This window comes from Canis aureus, chromosome 37, assembly GCF_053574225.1.
Source record: "Canis aureus isolate CA01 chromosome 37, VMU_Caureus_v.1.0, whole genome shotgun sequence".
NCBI lineage: Eukaryota > Metazoa > Chordata > Mammalia > Carnivora > Canidae > Canis > Canis aureus.
Genome location: NC_135647.1, coordinates 7870290 through 7885448, shown reverse-complemented (window position 1 = coordinate 7885448; position 15159 = coordinate 7870290). Strand labels below are relative to the sequence as shown.

The 15159-nt window shown below is 42.7% G+C and overlaps 1 protein-coding gene across 1 annotated transcript in view; it reads right to left on the bottom strand.

Moving 5' to 3' along the window:
- MBOAT1 (membrane bound glycerophospholipid O-acyltransferase 1) overlaps window positions 1-15159 on the bottom strand; it is a 113661-nt gene that overhangs the window by 39365 nt on the left and 59137 nt on the right. The window contains exon 4 of the mRNA XM_077886397.1: window positions 10047-10142. Coding sequence (XP_077742523.1) covers window positions 10047-10142 — 96 coding nt within the window. The remainder of the gene's footprint in view (window positions 1-10046; window positions 10143-15159) is intronic.

Below are 15159 nucleotides of genomic sequence, written 5' to 3'. Positions count from 1 at the left end.
GGGCCAAAATCAAAAGTCCAACACTTCACCAACTCAGTCACCTAGGCACCCTCCAATTGCATTTTTCAAAGAACAAATAATCCTAAACTTTGTACAAAACCCATAAATGACCTTGGAGAGCCAATGTAAACTTCAAAAAGAAGAATAAAACTGGAGGTATCCCAAGCCCAGATTTCAAGATATACTACAAAGCTGTAGTATCCATGGAACACAATAGGGAGCCCAGAAATAAACCCACAACAATATATGTTCAATTAATCTTTGACAAAAGAGGAAAAAATATGCAATGGGCAAAAGTCTCTTCAGCAAATGGTCTTAGGAAAACTGGACAGCTACAAAAGAATGAAACTGGACATTTTCTCACCCCAGACACAAAAATAAACTCAAAATGGATTAAAGACCTAAATGTGAGGGATGCCTGGGTGGCTCAATGGTTGAGCGTTGGCCTTCGGCTCAGGGTGTGGTCCTGAAGTGCTGGGATCAAGTCCCACATTGGGCTCCCCTTGAGGAGCCTGAGTCTCCCTCTGTCTATGTCTTTGTCTCCCTCTGTGTGTCTCTCATGAATAAATAAATAAAATCTTAAAAAAAAAAAGGCCTAAATGTGAGACCTGAAAACATCAAAATCCTAAAGAAAGCACAGGCAAAATGTCTCTGACATTGGCAGTTGCAACATCTTTCTAGATATGTCTCCTAGGAAAAGGACACAAAAACAAAAATAAAACTATGGGAACTACACCAAAGTAAAAAGCTTCTGCCCAGGGAAAGAAACCATCAACAAAACTCAAAGGCCACCTACAGAATGGGAGGAAATATTTGCAAATGACATACCCAAAAAAGAGTTAGTAACCAAAATATATAAAGAACTCATACAACTCAACACCCAAAAAACAATCCAATTAAAAAATGGGCAAAAGACATGAACAGACATTTCTCCAAGGAGGACATGCAGATGCCCAACTGACACAGGAAAAGGAGCTCAACATCATTCATCACCAGGGAAATGCAAACCAAATTACGATGAAATATCACCTAACACTTGTCAGAATGGCTAAAATCCAAAACAAAAGAAACAGGTATTGATGAGTACGTGGAATAAAGGAACCCTCTTGCACTGATGGTGGGAATGCAAACAGGTGTAGCTACTATGGAAAATGGTGTGGAGGTTCCTCAAAGTGTTAAAAAAAGGATTACCACATGATCCAGTGATTCCACTAAATTTATTTACCCAAGAAATACAAAAACACTAAATCAAAGGGATACATGCACCTCTATGTTTATTGCAGAATTATTTACAATAGCCAAAATATGAAAGCAGCCCAAGTGTCCATGGACATGTAAATGGATAAAGAAGATGTAATATATACAAACAATGGAATATTATTCAGCCATAAGAAAGAATGAAATCCTCCTATATGCAACAACATGAATGGATCTAGAGTATAACGCTAAGTGAAATGCGTCAATCAGAGAAAAGACAAATACCATATGATTTCACTTATATTTGGAATTTAAGAAACAAAACAAATGAGGGGTGCCTGGGCAGCTCAGTCTGTTAAGCATCTGCTTTTGGCTCAGGTCATGATCTCTGGGTCCTAGGACTGAGCCCTGCACCGGGCATCCTACTCAGTAGGAAATCTGCTTCTCTCTCTCTCTCTCTCAAATAAATAAAATCTTTAAAAAAAAAAAAGAAAAGAAACAAAACAAATGAACACAAAAAAAGAGAGACAAACAAAAGATAGACTCTTAAGTATAGAGAACAAACTGATGGTCACCAGAGGAGAGGGAGGGGGTGATGGCGATTAAGGAGGGCCTTTGCTGTGGTGAGCACCAGGTGATGTATGGAAATATTGAATCACGATATTGTACACCTGAATCTAATATAACATTCTTTGTTAATTATACTTAAATTTTAAAAATGAGTAATTCAATAAAAGAAGAAAATTTATACACACACACACACACACACACACACACACAAAGAAAAGCACTTTTTTCTTCCTAACCCTAACATTATTATTCTTTTTTTTTTTTAAGATTTTATTCACTCATCAGAGACACAGAGAAAGAGGCAGAGACATAGGCAGAGGGAGAAGCAGGCTCCCGCCCCCCTCACCCCCCGATGCGGAACTCGATCCCAGGACCCCAGAATCATGACCTGAGCCAAAAGCAGATGCTCAACCACTGAGCCACCCAGGTGCCCCTAACACTATTATTCTAATTGGGATTAAAAAAAAATACAGGGGGAAAATGAATAAGGAAAAACAGGCAGATAGATATGTGATTAGAGCAGAAAGACAAAAAAATATGCCACTCCCCCCAATACGTACATACGTACACACACACACACACACACACACAGAAAATCAATGCCTTCCAACAGACTCTGGGCAATTTACCAGAAGTGGTATCCATTCTATCTACTTCTCATATCAACTCCCAACAATAAAGAACCTATCTTTAAAACATTAAACAAAATCTCAATTTTTAACACTATTCCAATAAAACTTCCCTTACTCTCTGGACCTAGGGTGGTTAAGTTCTCTGTCCTGATAAAACTGGGACGGAGCAATAATATTATGCAGTCCTCAGTTAGAGGTTAAAGAGCCAGCTGATCATACAGCTGGCTGGCCAGCATCAAGCCAGATCTGATATTTAGGGATCTTATTTTCCTGAAAAGGTAATTTTAGATCCCAAAAGTTATGCTTTGTATTTTTATTACTTCTTTCTTTCTAATGGAAGTCCCCTTATAATAGTAATACATTAGGAAAGCGAAGAGTCAGGCAAGCATTGCTTTGACAGGATGGGAGAATAGGACCATAACAAATTGCAATCAGGAGCAACATCGGCTGGGCCTGCCATCTTGCACAACAACCAGGAGAGCCAAATGCAACATGAACTGTGCAAATAGGAGCCTCGGCCCAATAGACACAGGAGGTTCAGATGGTACTTTCTCACCTCCCTATCACTTCCTGCCTTACTGGTTACCCCCTGCTCCCTGGATTACTGAAGAGGGAGGTGATGATATTACAATTTTAGTGGAATGCTCCCAAACTCCTTTCAACTGTGCCAGCATCAGCGAAGAAAACACAGGACTCCAGGACCCACAGCGAACAAAATACATTGTCCCATCAGGCTCCCTAGGACTACAACTGAAAGTAGGGGAAACTCCTCTCATTTCAAAGTTCGCCTGGTATCTTCTGGGAACCATCCACCAGTCAAGCAGAGAAGAATGGGCTTTTTTACCCTTCCTATTAATTTTCCAAAGATATAATCTCCCTTCTTTGGCATTTAATGATCACAACAAAATACCAGTTCTCCATTTTAATAGGAACTTACCAAATATACTTGGTAGAACTTAAACTCATGCCCTTGGACTTCAACACCAAGTGACTAAGCTAAGTTAACAAGAAGCTGCCAAAATCCTAAAGAATAAACATGAAATAAGCAAATCGTGAAAACTCCCTACAAATATCACTTCTTTGTCCATATTATAGTAGAACCCAATTACTCGCACATATTGGGTTGGCCAGGTAGAAGGGACAGGATGTTGTAAACCAACAGAGGAAAGCACATTTCTGTGGACAGTTAGGCAAATGATCACTTCCACTAGCAAGGGGTAAAGACAAGTAATATTTCCATTATTTCTATCAACCTCAATAAGGTAACAGGGAACACAGAGGGCTATTGGTCCATTCCTACAGGCTATAATTCAGCATGCACAGGATATGCATTCATAATGTACTTGCAAATAGTTTTAAATAACATTTAGGATGTCTCATTATAATCATAAAAAAGAAACAATTATTAAAATAGCCAATAAAGACACCCCCCAACAGAACCACTGTCTTAGCATTTTGATTACCTCCTTCCAGCCTTTCTGACACATGTCCATATTCATAAAAAAATGGGAGTCTTAAGTGGATTAGCTTTGCAATTTTGATATTCCATTCTACTGGAAGCATTTTCCAGTGTCATTAAACATTCTTCGAAATCATTTTCAGTAGACACACAGTAGTACCATAATTTAATCATTTGCCTCTTTTTGGACCATGTAGGATGTTTCCAATTCTTCACTACCATTGACAGTAGTTGAACACGCTTATGAATAAATTTGATTTCCTTAAGGTAATTCAATTCCTAGGAATTTTTTTTAATTCCTAGGAATTTATCCTATCACACAATATGATCTTTTAAAGACGACATTTATTTATTTGACAGAGAGAGAGCACATGCATGCAGGTACACGTAGGGGGAGGGGCAGAGGGAGAGAATCTCAAGCAGACTCCCTGCTGAGCACAGAGCCTGAAGCAAGGCTTGATCTCGTGACCCTGAGATCGAGACCTGAGCCGAAATCAAGAGTCAGATGCTTAACCAACTGAGCCACCCAAGAACCCCTAGAATATGATTCTTTTCAAATGCAAAAATTCTTGCTTGAAATTTTATTGCCTTCTAGAATGGTTGTACCAATTTATACTCCCACTCTAAGTGTGTAAGAGTTCTCATTTCAGACCGTTTTCGAAAACACACAGGCAATTCAAATTGCCAACATCATAGGAGAGCAATTATCTGCCTGAATCTGGCCTAGCTTGCAAAGAGGAAATAAAGGTTCTTTTTGCTGCTTCCCTCATAAAACTCAATTTGTACCCTTCTGTGAGCAGAAAAGAAGAATCCGTTCACTATCTCAAACTTAAAAGGAATCAAGTACCAGGTTTATTACAAGCAATTGTTGAGCTTCCCCCAGGAGAACAGTAAATGTTCTGGTATTTTTAATAGCCCACATTCACAGAGAAAACACAAAGGATCTACCACTACACGTATTGATATAAACTGTATTAGCAACACCAATAAAACGTATCTTGTGTGTGATTCTCACCATTAATGCCAGTCCAGCCCATGAAAACTTGATTGCTTTCAGAATGATAAAATTTCAAGCCCCAGAATAATCTAAAGCATGAGTTTATGTGCTCCCCCAAATTAAAAACATATATATGTTGTTTGACACAAATACTTATCTCAACTAATCCCATTCAATTCCTTTCTGGGCTCTTATTCTAAAGATATAATAAAGCATACTAAGCACTTAGATTTGGATGCATGCTCCAGAGAGAATAGCTCTCTCATCAGGCTGCTTTAAAACACCAGGTTCAACATCAAAACGCTACTTTATTCCTCAGCAAAATAAGATTTTAAAACTGAATCCAATGGCAGTGCTAAACAAATTACATTCTGAAGGGGAGCTGGGGGTTGCCTACATGTTCATCATTATAGAGCAGACATTGGTAAAGAATCTCTAACTGACAATTTGAGATTTAAAACATCTTGTCAATTTCAGGTTGGTCTGTATCTCTCCATTTGTTTATCCCAGAAGATGGATTTATGTCAGTGAGGCCCTTATGCATTTACGGTGGGAGTGGAAAAATAATGCTGCTTAACAATGTTCTGTAACTTAAAAATTAAAAAAAAGGTACCCTCAAGAGCCAAACAGCATAACCACTGAGAGCTACAGGTAATAGACCTACCTTCTTTGTATCCTTTCCCACAGAGTCCCTTCTAGTTCAAATATTGTCAAAGATTTTATTTATTTAGAGAGAAAGTGTATAAGCAGGAGGAGGAGGACAGGCAGAGGGAGAAAGAATCTTGAGCAGACCTCAAGCTGAGCATGGAGCCTGACATGGGGCTCAGTCTCACAACCCTGAGATCATGACCTGAACGGAGATCAAGAGTCAAAGCCTTCCTGACTAAGCCACCCAGGCATTCCCAAACATTCTATGGTTTTGTGTGTAATGTTAGCGACTTCTTAATACAAGGAGAGCAAAAAAAAGATGCCCAAGCACAAACATCACTTGAGGAAATGTGTCATGACCATGCTGCTGGAAGTCAAGCTGACAGTGATGGGTTTCCATTGTCCCCTGTTATCAAAGTCCCCAAATCCACCACATTTCATAAGCACACTGCTGTTTTCCACGAACGCCCTTTATGTTTTCCTACTGATAACTTCTGCCAGGTCTGGTTATACTAAAAACGATGTAATAATCATTCAAGAGTTTGTGGCTTTATGGATAGAACCTACAGAGAAGGAAGCGTGATCAGAAGGGGGAGAAATGGGGACAGTGAGGACATTCTTACCCTGCATGATCAGAAGCAGGGCACACCTGTTAGCCCATCAAAAAGCAAGCAGTCATAAAACACTGTGCACTGATGTCTGAGAGAGCTGCCATAACTGATTACCACAATTTGGGTGGCTTTAAACCAGAACATGATGGTCTCACTGTTTTCTGGAGGCCAGAAGTCTGAAATCAAGGTGTTGGCAGGGCTGGTTTCTTCTGGGGGCCAAGGAGGCCATGCTTTACTCCAGCTGCTGGTGGCTTCCGGCAGTCCTTGGAGCTCCCTAGCCTACAGCTACCTCGCCTTTATCTCTGCCTATGTCTTCACCTGGCCTTCTCCCCACTATGCATCCCTGGCATCTGTGTCTCCTATGGCCTTAGAAGGACCCCACCAGCCATAATGAATTGAGGGCCTACCCTAATCTAGTATGTCCTCATCTTAACTAGTTATACCTACAAAGATCCTATTTCCAAAGAAGAATGTGTTCTGAGACTGAGTTCAACCCAGTTCACAATGATATGCTCATGTGTGAATTCCCCATACAGACTTATAGTTCGTAAGTAAGTACCTGCCACAGCCTTTGCTCGTCCCTCCCTCCTGTGACCCGGCCTGGCATGCTCAGGGTTCTCCATCAGCATCTGCCAAGTGATAAATGAATGCACCTCTTGATTCAGCACCAAAGCCTCTCCTTGGAGCTTGGGTCAGCTGAGTGATAGATTCTCCCTTACATGAGCCCCGCGTGCCACCTCCAGAGTCACTGCCTCTGATGTGGACTGAGAAGGTAAAACAAAGTCAAGATGCGCACACTGCAGAGTGACCTGAGAACAGAATCCTGCCCAGCTCTAGTCCTCCCCCATTCCCTTCCAGACTCTTACCCACTTTACATTCAGCACCCACTACTTGTAACACACCCAACTTGCCTTAGTCCCTTTCCAAAGGACCCAGCCAAGATTTAGAGAAACTACTCTCTCTCCTTTCACATCCACATATAATCAGTTCTACTCAAGTTCAAACCGGAATAAGTCAGTTTGGGAATAAAACATATATGACACTAGACAAGCATATAGATCAATTGGTGAAAGCAGAAGCACCCCTGCCCTCTAACTCCAAACATTGTGCACTGGGATTTACAGGTGACAGGCGGCACCAGCCATGAAAGCCACATGAGAGCCCTCCTCCCAGGCAGGGTCCAAAATGCAATGACCAACAGGAGGAAGAAGAAGGGGATGGGGGAAGGAGCAGGTGGCAATCAGGGAAAGCTTTGTAAAGCAGCGATTTTGAGCTAGGTTGTAGAAAGTGCAGTAAGAGATTTCCACACAGACAAGGGTAAAAATGGGCCTTCTAACCAGAGGAATGAGCAAGGCATACACACAGAGACATGAACCAGCCCAGCGTGTGTGCAGGCCGTAAGCTCTCCTGCAATGCTGCCATATGCAGTACACAGCAGGAGAAGACCACAGGAGAATCGGGTCCAGATCATCATCTGCTTTGATATTTTAGAGCTCGCTCTGGTTGGTATAGACAGCACAGACCGGACAAGGGGTAGGGTGAAATGAGAGGCCAGTTGGGAAAGATGCAGACATGCGGTGGTCCAAAGTGGTGGCAGAGGACACACAGACAGCAGTGTCTGGAGCCTAGTGACGGCCAGGCTGCCTGCCTGATAGGACCTGGGGACAGAGGAATGTGGGAGGTAAAGGAGAGCAAGGCAGGTTTCTGGGACCTCGATAGGCACCTGTCACAATTCTGTGCTCTTGTATTGCTGCTTCCTCTGCCTGAAGCACCCTTCCTCCTACCTAAGTGATGGTGCCTTCCACACCTGGCACTGTGCCTAGCAAAGTGGGGTCTCAAAAACTCTTGCAGAAGTAAATGAATGAATATATGTTTCATGCCCCTCAAAAGAAGATGATATGGGTGAGAAACAGGTAATAATCTACTTGGGGTTGAAGTCAAAGCTTTTTGTTCACTATCTCAACTCAGTATAGCTGGAGGAGCTCCTTAACTGCAGCTCCTGCAGCACTGGAAAAAGAACTGACAAATTAACTCCAGTATTTCACAGAGTCATTTACCAAACACCTAATAAGTCAGGAGCTCTTCTAAGGGTGTGTGTGTGTGTGTGTGTGTGTGTGTGTGTGTGTGTATGTGTGGAGGTCGAGGGTGGGGGGTGTTACAGTTTGGGGGTAAAACCAAAAAATGAAGTTTGTTGACCAAACACTAGGGTTAGTTAAGTTATAATCACTGTTTAAAGATTCTTTTTAATGCTGTAACTTCCTGGCTTGTTGTCTTTGGTGCTAACATGATTTTTCCAAGACACATTATGAGAAAGTAAAATGTGAATCTGGACACCTGGGTGGCTCAGTTAAGCGTTAAGCGTCTGCCTTCAGCTCAGGTCATGATCTCAGGGTCCTGGGATCAAGCCCGCATCAGGCTCCCTGCTCAGCGGGAGTTTGTTTCTCCCTCCTCCCTGCGCCTGACCCCTGCTCATGCTCTCTTTCTCTCTCTCAAATAAATAAATAAAATCTCTTTTAAAAAAGAGTTTGTGAATTCGTCTCAGAAAGACTGAACAACTGCACCCCGCAACTATGGGGAGGGGAATGCAGAAAGGAGACTAGCCAAAGAGAAATGTCAGATCTCAGAAGCCCAAGACTGAGAGAACTGATGCCTGAAAGAGGAAACCACAAACACAGAAAACTTAAGGACAACCAACAGTCCTGGTGCCTCAAAGCAACACCTCTGCCTTCTGGAGCCTCTTCATGGTGGAACCGTGGAGCTGCATGAGCAGCAAGGTTTACAGAAACAAGCTGTGAGTTGCAACCCCTTTATTTTATTACCCATTCTCCAAGAACTCATGGAATGAAGCCCAATCCAACCTGAGTGGAGAAAACAGGCTTTCCCTGACCTCGGATTGCTGCAGAAAACAGGCCCGAGCTCCTGGGGAAGTAACATGGCTATCAGACAATGTGTTATGAGAGGTCTCTCTGCATACTGTCCACTCCTCAAGATTCATAAAACGCTGTTCCTACACAAAGAGCAACAGAGCACAAAATTTTCACTTCTCTCTCTACAGTCTTCACCACGTGACCATCAGGAGAGGGTTGGTCCACTAGATCAAGGCCATGGTGACAGAAAGAAGTTTTTACAACTGGTATGGAGACCCTTGCTGTGCTATGGTATTACCTTCTAGTTGCCAGAAGTCTAGGGAATCTGGGGGAGGGGCCAGGGCAGCCAGGGGACATGCTCAAGGGGGTCTGTTCATCAGCTAGTTTGAGATTTTTTTTTTTATTATTATTCATGATAGACAGACAGAGAGAGAGAGAGAGAGAGAGGCAGAGACACAGGCAGAGGGAGAAGCAGGCTCCATGCCGGGAGCCCGACGCGGGACTCGACCCCGGACTCCAGGATCGCACCCTGGGCCAAAGGCAGGCGCCAAACCACTGAGCAACCCAGGGATCCCCTCATCAGCTAGTTTGGAAGAATTTCCATATTATTAAAAATTAGGATGAGATAAACACCCTGCGTGAGGAGCCTTAGGATAGGGCTTGGAAAAACTTTTCTGTAAAGAGCAAGACAGTAAATCTTTTAAGCTTTGTGGGTCATATGGTTTTGTCACAACTACACAAGTCTTACCACTGTAAGCCAGAGACAGCACATAAATGAGTCCGTGCCTTGCTGTGTTCCAACGTAACTACAAAAAACAGGCAGCAGGAGAGATACAGCACAGGGGCCATATGCAACATGTATGCAACCCCTACCTTGCAACACGGAAGAGCTAGTGGTCCCGCAGACCAATCAAATCTTCTACCCCAACCTCATCAGTCTTACCAACTGATTTAACCAACCACCAAGGAGTCTCTTGTGTAGGCTTGATCTTTACAGACCCCAAGAGAGTAAGTCAGAGTCTGCAGGCAAAGGACCCCGCCCCCCAGCCAAATTAAGATACTCACCCAGAAAAATCTGTAGTGAGGATTCCATAGTGGAAGATGTATATTCGGCTGATGTGGCATATGGTCAGGTATCCCATTGCTACCAAAAAGGTGTATCTGAAACCAAAAGCAGGGAGGATCAGATGATGACGCAAGGGAATGACAATTTTCTCCATCCTCTCCTTCACTCCCCATATGCAATCCATCACAAAGTCCTCTCTGCTCTATCTGCAAGCCTGTCCATGCGCTCCCCTCACTTTTGCATTCGTTGCCTGGAACCCTTCATCCTTTGTCACGGGGACCATGACAGGACAATGGAGTCACCCAGGAAGCTTTACAAACTGCAGATGCCTTGGGACTCGCCCTCAATATTCAGGCTTAATTGGTACAAGTTACACCCAGCAGGTGTAATTCCATTGTGCAGCCGGAGCTGGGAAGCACTGACCTGGAAGGTCTTGCACTCAGATTCTCCTCTTCACAACCATCACATTTACACAAGATCTTTGTAAAATACAGACCAGTATTACACTGCTGACCACTCCCTTCATGAAACACTTTGTTTTCTTGGCTTCTATTCTTCTTATCTGCTTCCTACTTCTCTAGTTAATTCCTCCATGGCTCTGCTCAGCTTATCTTACTCCGCTTACTCCTTAGGTGTTAGCATTCCCAGTGCTCTGCTCGGGGGACCCTCCCTGCCCAAGCCTGAGGCTTCAGTTACCACAGACTCGGATCGTTCTGTGGCTTCCTTCAGAGACCAGCCCTGAACATGGTACAAACCAGCAACATGCACGCATACCCATACACATGCATGGGCACCATTCAGAATATTCATCAATCTGTAATCATACATAAATGTATGACATTAAAGGACAAAAATGCAACTGAGTCAAACTTGAAGATGTAATTATCTTTATTAAGTGATGTGTTGATCTAGCACCAGCACCCCATCTAGGAAGTAGAGGGGAGCTCCAAGGAGTGGTACAAAATGGAAGATTTCTACAGGAAGAAGAGTAGAATGAGGAAGTGACCAAGAAAAGAGAAGAAGGAGTTGTTTCAGGCAAGGCCACTTTCCCTTAAAGGGAAGTGTCTTACTGTGCAGATGGCCTCCCCTTCCCTTTGGGGGACGGGGAGGGCCCACGTGACGGAGCCTCCTTGGTGCTAGCCAGATAATTCCTGGCTGACCGGTGAAGACATATTTCTGGGAGTTAAAACTGCAGGGAGGTTAGGTATTAAGCCCCTGTTTGGTGAGTTGGCCTAAGTGACTCCATGTGGGTCTATGGGTTTTTGTTTTTGTTTTTAAACAGATTGTATTTATTTATTTGACAGAGAGATAGAGACAGAGAACACAAGCAGGGGGAGGCAGTGGGAGGAGAAGCGGGCTCCCTGCTCAGGACACCAGGCTCAATCTCAGGATCACAACTCAAGTCAAAGGCCCAACCAATGAGCCACCCAGGCGCCCCTAAGGTTTTCTTTTTAACAGTGATAATCTAATTAACCATTGTCTCCCCTACTAGATCAAAAGCCCCATGAAAGCAAGAATGTTTTGCGTGTTTCATTCACAAGAACAGACTACTGCATACTGCATGCACCAACAACTAAATGTTACCAGTCTTAAAAGCCTGTGATGGGTCCCACTGTCCAGTCACATCAAAAATCCTAAATGCAGGGCAGCCCCGGTGGCCCAGCAGTTTAGCACCGCCTTCAACCCCAGGTGTGATCCTGGAGACCCGGGATTGAGTCCCACGTCAGGCTCCCTGCATGGAGCCTGCTTCTCTCTCTCTCTCTCTCTCTCTCTCTCTCTCTCTCTGTGTGTGTGTGTGTGTGTGTGTGTGTCTGTCCTGAATAAATAAATAAATAAAATCTTAAAAAAAAAAACTCTTAAATGCAGCCTGTGATGTGCTTCACACACTAAGCTCTACCTTTCCCTTCTACAGTCATCTCCTGCCACACTCCACAAACACCTTACGTTCAAACTCCACTGGCTGCTCACTCTCCACAATTACAGACTCCATTTTCAGGCCAAATGCCTTCCACATGCCCCTTCCCCTGCCTGCAACCCCATTCCCCATCCTCTAGCCCACCTGCGAACTGCCTAATTAAGGTAAGGCTCAGCTCCCAGTCAGGCCCCTGGCGCTGGCTTGCCCCATCCCTTCCACCCCACCTCCAGCACAATTCATTGCTCCACTGCCAGTATTTCTCTAGCACTGCATGCAACATACATAATTATAATGCTGCAATTATATGCACGTGTCTGTTATGCCAACTCACTGTGACCTTGAGCATCCCAACTCTTGACCATAGAAGGGGTTCATGCACTATTAGTTAACATGAACTGAAATGAGTACATTCAACATTTTAAATGGCTCAGGAACTCCTCAGAAATAGACATAAATGCAGAAGGTATAACATTTTTAAACATGGGTCATAAAACAGGGGAGATATATATTCTCATATCAAATTATTATTGAACTTCACAAATCCTCATTAAAATAACTCGTGAAGACCAGCGTAACCTACGGAATAGTGAAATAGGAATAATAAAAATTCATTTGGTAGCAAGGGAGAACCAGACAGTGAGCGTGAAGGAGTTCTGTAAACTCTGAAGCACTATGTGACTTTATGTTCTTTTTACTGTTATTTACAAAGATGTTATGACACACACACACAAAAAAAGACTTGCCCTGCCTCAGGTTCATCCTTAACCCTTTCCAAGACAAGACAGGAAGATGGTGAACAAAGGAACTGACTAACAGAAAGCAACTCTCTGAAGAGCTGAGCAGAAATAGAATGTAATTAGGCCTTTCTGCCTCCAGCCTCTGTTTCTTTCTCCAGCCAGTTCGTGAGGGTCAAGGTAAAAGCAAAAAGCCAAATCAGAAGACAAATTCTCGCAGGGCCCTTTTGAATGCAACCATGCCTGAGTCCTCTTTCTCCTCAACATGAACTATACCCATACCTTCCTCTGCCCCTTCACCCAGAGGGAAAAGCAAGTTCAACTCACTTCTTATAAAAAGAGCTATCTATCAAGGATGGTGCCAAGTACTATGGCCCAATACAACAGGGCAATGTATTCATCCTCTACACAAACCTGAAAAATCTAAGGAATCCAGGAGTGGTAGAGAGAGTACATATTCTGGAGACAGACCAACATGATTTCAAATCCCAACCATGGCCAAACTCATGTGAGAAGTCCAGAGAGTAGTTATTTTAGGAAGAAGGGGTGTGGTAGAGATTGGGACTGAGCGATGATAATATTTCCCTACTGACCTGGGTGATGATAACATGGATATATTCAGTTTGTGAAAATTCATTGATCTGTATACCTATTACTTCTCTGAGCTTTCATTTCCTCACCTTGGCGGGCAGGGGAGGGGGCGAGTGAGGACCTAAATCCCATAGGACTGTCCTAGAAAGAGTATATTTGCAATAATGATATGAAATATTAAATATATTAAATGATACACTAAATAAGACTTTAGATATTAAAAATAATGAAAACTATTTAAAGGAGCTTGGCTTAGTTAGCACTGGGCATAAAGCAGTACCCCCTACAACTGGTCACATTATCACATTCCGTGTAAGTCTTGGGAGATACAAACTATATATTCTGTTCCAGTTGATTCAGATATGATAAATTAACACCTATGATTTCTGTCCAATATAGTGGCTTTGGAAGGAAACAGACCTGGTGCCCCAAGAATTCTCTAGACAAAGACAGATAGGATATGTTCAGAAATGGGTTAACTCCCCATAGCAGCAAAGACTGACCTTCCCCAGCCATATGACAGAACTCTTATAATTCAGCAAGGGGAAGGAAACAATTCACAAAGAATCATGAAATCCTGATCCTGAAGAAAACTAAAGTTCAAGCCCTTCATTTTATGGGAAATCTAATGTGCAGAGAAGCTGTGTGAACTTTCTGAACTCATGCTGCTAGAAAGAGCCAGATTTCCAGTCTAATGCTCTTTCCTTGCATCAATAGGAAGCAACTTCTCTTCGTCATGAATGATGAACCACTCCCTACTTTTGCTGTCTTGGCAACTACACAAGCAAAGAAAGAAGGGAAGAACTCGTTCTGGCGTCCTTTCTGGTCTTATGACACGGCCCTCTGCTACCACAATATTATTATGGTGAAACACTCATAGCCTGTCAGTAAACCACTTGCTTGGCCAAGGCTGGAGTGTTCCATTCCTGGCCAGAGACCAACACTGGGCCCAGCCTGGAACAAGTGTGAGTGCAGGCTCCTGACCCTCCGAAAAATGGTCCACACCCCATCAGCATCCCACAAGTGTGGCCAGAGCTGACAAATCACAATTTGCAAAGCAGTTAAAAATGTGCTATAGAGATGCAACAACATTTTTATCAACTGTTGAATTGCTCTGAAACTCAAGTTGGGGAAAAGCCAGACATTTTCACCCTCCGCTAAAAACAGCATTTTGTCATAATATGAAGCATTCCCAAAACCTAGGCTTAGAAATGTGGATTTCCTATTTCCCTTCTGAAGGAGTGACACTATCCCCTTCAAGGAAGGCATTCAGAAGAGAGGTGATTACCATCCAGTTTTTCAGAGCTCATCTGGACAAAAGTTGGGTGAAAACACAATTCAAAATCATGCAAATATATTTTTCCTTGAAAACCAGAAATTTATTTTGAGTACTTTACACAATTATACACTAAAAAGTTAAATTCCAACAATTTTCAAAAGGAAAACCATCATGCTAACAGCCTTATTAATCAGAGAGCCTTCTGAAGCTGATGTAAGGCACCCGCTTTTTCAGAGAAGCCATCAGAAAAGAAGTCATAACGGTAAATGTCTTTTCAAAGATATTCAGTCATTCATTCCATAAATATTGAGTCTTTACTTGTGCCAGGTATTGTTCTAGGCTCTGAGGATACAACTGTGAACTTTGTTTCCATAGAGCTTACATTCCAGCATTACTGAAAGGCAGTATTAATACTGAGGTTTTTTACAGACCATGGGAAACAGAGACAAAGCTAAATAGATGATACCCAGGTGTCTGAATCAATAATCCAAGCATGTTGCCTTCAAGGCAGAATTAAGTTACTTTTGTACTTTTGAATGAAAGTATCATGGTAAGAATACTTCTGCTCTTAACATTTTATTGTACATATTTTA